Source organism: Thalia democratica, chromosome 1 (genome assembly GCF_965202585.1).
Source record: "Thalia democratica chromosome 1, ktThaDemo2.hap1.1, whole genome shotgun sequence".
NCBI classification, from domain to species: Eukaryota; Metazoa; Chordata; class Thaliacea; order Salpida; family Salpidae; genus Thalia; species Thalia democratica.
The window spans coordinates 115,830,569-115,834,565 of NC_139165.1; the positions used below are offsets into that span (position 1 = coordinate 115,830,569).

Sequence of the window (3,997 nt, forward strand, 5' to 3'; positions counted from 1 at the left end):
TTTTTTTGTTGAAAAAAAACTATTTAAGCTTAACAATGTAGCAAAAATCACCCTAAAAAGATAAGATTTTATAAATATCAAAAAAAATACAATTAAGATTATTAAAATTTAAAAACTATATGTATATACTTATATGTATTTATACTTCAGGTAAAACAAAGATTGAAGGAAACGAATTAGTTGTAGCTTTAAAACTTAATAAATTGATGTTAGATGAAGATAAAAATATAAAGATATTCGATTTCATAGAAGACAAAGAGAATAAAGATAAAGTTCTGACATTTTATAGCTTAGCTAAACTTTTCAACCTAGCTTCTATTTCTGAGTTATCTTTGAATTACATTAAACGTTGTTTTCTAATGATTCTTGAAACAAATAGCTTCTTACACTTAGACTTTAGTCTTGTTGCAAAAATAATTTCAAGTTCTGAATTAAGTATTGATTCAGAAGTAGAAGTATTTAATGCAGTAATTACTTGGTTGAAGCACAACAGTGAAGAACGTAGCAAATATACAAAACAGTTGCTACTAAAAGTCCGACTTCCTTTGTTGTCAGAACATGCATTGAAACATATTATAGATAAACTTTCTTCAATTGATGAAGTTTATGAAAGTGTGAAGATACTAAAAGAAGTATTAGCTAAAAAAAACTACTTTCAATATAGTTCAAATATTTATTACACAAATAGGTATTGTAAGCAAAACAAATATAATTTGTTAGTTTGTGGTGGTTATGATGAAAGTAATGAAGCTGTAAGTAAAGTGCAACAAATTGATGGAAGTAACATGAATTCGGTGAGAAATTTTAATTCAATTATTCAACGTAGGATATATTTTGAATCTGTTTTTTTTAAAGGAGGTATTTATGTTTTTGGTGGTGTTGATAATGCACGTACTTTTGTCAAATCTGTTGAAAAATATTCATATTCTAATAATATTTGGACTGTAGTAGCTAATATGTTTGATGAACGTTGTAACTTTTGTACTTGTGCATTTATGGATAAAATATTTATATTTGGAGGATGTTGTTTTAATAGCGATTATGGTTACTATAAACCAACAAATTCATGTTTACAATTTGATACAAAAGACAAAAGCTGGAAAGAAGTTTCAATATTAAAAGAATCAAGAAATTCGTCAGCTTGTGCAGTTTTTCAAGGAAATATTGTTGTTTCAGGTGGAGTTGGTAATTTTGATAATGAATTTAAATCCGTAGAATCATATGATGTATTTGCTAATAATTGGTCGTCAATGCCTAACATGATAAATCATCATAGTAATCATTGTTTAGTTGTTGTAAAAAACAAACTGTTTGTTATTGGTAATTGGATAAACAATTGTGAAGTTTTCGACAATGTTTGTAAGAGTTTTGTTGCTCTTCAATCATCTAACCATTTAAATTGGAATAAAGCTATGTCGATTGGTAATAAAATTTTAATATTTCAAGAATGCAGATCATCACTAACTATTTATGATGTTGATAAAGATGAATGGTGTGAAGAATCATGTGATGCTACAAAAAATCTTCGACGTTTTTCCTGTGTGAAGATACCTCAGTTTTAAAATTTTCTTAGAATTAAATTTTCTGTTTTAAACACCAAAACTTTTTGTAACTGAAACGTATGTATTAACATTTAAAAGATAAAATATTAGATTTCGATTAAAATATAACTTTATTTAGATAATTTAACTAATTTAATTGAGGATTATGTAAATTTTAACATAAAACAGTTTTATAAATTATTTTTTTCATAATGTTCTATAAACTTTGAGTGAACCTTATAGATATCTAAAACGGCATAAAGTTAATACTACTTAGTAGTGATTTAGTTTTATAAAAACAGTAAAAAGTATTCTTGATTTCAAATTTTGATTTTTTTATAGCTTTCAGCTAACATGACTTTTTCATTTGTAAACTACAGGAATTTACATATAATATACATTTTCTAATATTTTTATTTAATTATTAGAGCCAAATATATTAAAAATTGCTTTACAAACTAAATTGTTATATTTCAAATTATACGCATAAACGAAATGATCCATCATTTGTTATGTTTCATAGCCTTTTAAATTTATATATAGATCTTTTCGGTATTAATTTAGAATTAAGGAGGTGTAGTCGCTATAAACTATGTTTTTAAATTAAGTTGAACCTTTTTTTTTTAATCCTTTTTTGTTTTACTACCATCTACCAGAGTAATATTTTTAAGTATTTTAATTTAATTTTTAGTTATTCCCAAAAGTTTTAAGTATAAAAGTTAACATCAAGAATACTTTAAATGTAAATATAAAAAGTTGTTTCAACTAGTTTTAACAAGTAAAAAAGAAACTTCTACAAAGTGTTCTTTTATAAAGATAAGAAAGGTTGAAAATTTTTAAAACAATCGCAACCTTTTTAATAAATATACTTAAAACTAAACAAACAGAGATATACTAAACTCTAGATTTTAGATTGAATATTATAACCTGTTTTACAACACCTATAAAGTTGACGTTTTTTTTTAGAAATGCCTTTTTATCAAAAAAAAATAATTTATTTTTTTTTTTATGACCTAACATTTTCTTTTTCGATTTAAAACAAAAATGCAATATAGAATGTTTTTTTTAGTTATTTTAAATTAACATAGTTGTAATACAAAAGAACCGTTCAAATGCAGCTTTGCGGACCTACTGTTTAAATTGTTTAAACAGTTTTTTTCAGGTGCATAACTTATTTAAATCATTTAACAAAATACCTCTCATTTTATAATTTATTTTAGTACTTTTGTAGTAAAGCTTATCAGAAATTATTTCTAACTGAGTTAGAATGAAAAGAAGTTTAAACAAAATCAAACAGTAGTTTAAAGTTTTAAAATATAAAATTACGTAAATGTTAAAATATTAACTAAATGATTATACTGTATATATTTGGTATAGTAAATATATAAAACTCGTTAGATTAAAATCACTCTGAAATGAATCAACGATAAAATTAACATTAAAATTACACTTTAAAATAAAAATTAACAAGTAACTAAATAATTTGAAATCACTTAATACACGGATTTAAAAAGTCTAGTTTGGTATACGAACGTGTTCTGCTTACATAAACGGGGCCTTAAAGATTATTACGTCATTTTATTCTTTAAAACTTTAAGCAAAGTATGATTTTATTTCAATTTCTATTTATTCTAACTCAGTATAATATTAATTCTGATGAGCCTTACTACAAAAGTACTAAAATTAGTTGTAAAAATGAAATATATTTTGTTATATAATTAAATCATATTTTGCATTTATTATTTGCTTTGGTGACTTTGTTAACTTTTTTGAATTTTAGCTATAACAATAGTTTATGTTATTTCTATTAACAACAGATGCTTATCAAAAGAGCTTATTTTCAGAAAATTGCTTAGAATGAAAGTAAGTATTATTAAAAAAAATAGTTGATTGTATTGTTATTATCACTAATTTTTAACATGAATTTAATGTAAATGTTGTCTAATTAAAATAAGTTTTGACCACTAGGTTTACATTTTGCAATTTAACAAATCCCTAGCCATCCAGCCACACATTATTAAAAAGTTTTGACTTAAAAAGCAAACAATTTTTACATCATGTTTAACTTTCAGTCATTTTTATTAATATTAAATAAAAGTTATAAATATCAATTTGAAAATAGGAATAGCTAAAGGCAGTGTTTACTATTGCAATCAAGGCGATGTTTTTATTAAAAATAAACAAGTTATTCAATAATTAAAAAGCCTAGGGAACGTATTGATATGTGTTCTATTAGTTTTAAATAAAGTTTAATATGAAAAAGTTTTAAAATGACACATGCGTGTACTATAAAAAGAAAAATTTATGAATTAAAAAGTCGAACTTTGAGGTCTTAAAAAAGTATACTAAAAGTGTTTTTATTAAAATTAAACAAGTTACTCAATAACTATAAAGCTTAGAGAACGTATTGATATGTGTTTTGTTAGTTTTAAATAAAGTTTAATACGGAAAAGTAT

General features: G+C 23.5%; 1 protein-coding gene across 1 annotated transcript; it reads left to right on the forward strand.

Moving 5' to 3' along the window:
• Nucleotides 1-359: 359 nt before the first annotated feature.
• On the forward strand, nucleotides 360-1,562 carry LOC145842651 (kelch-like protein 25). The gene has a single exon (XM_082950127.1). It carries the CDS (start codon nucleotides 360-362, stop codon nucleotides 1,560-1,562), a length of 1,203 nt encoding a protein of 400 aa, XP_082806253.1.
• Nucleotides 1,563-3,997: the final 2,435 nt, after the last annotated feature.

Coding starts and splice junctions, on each gene's coding strand:
- LOC145842651 (XM_082950127.1), top strand. CDS start 360: ATGATTCTTGAAACAAATAGCTTCTTACACTTAGACTTTAGTCTTGTT.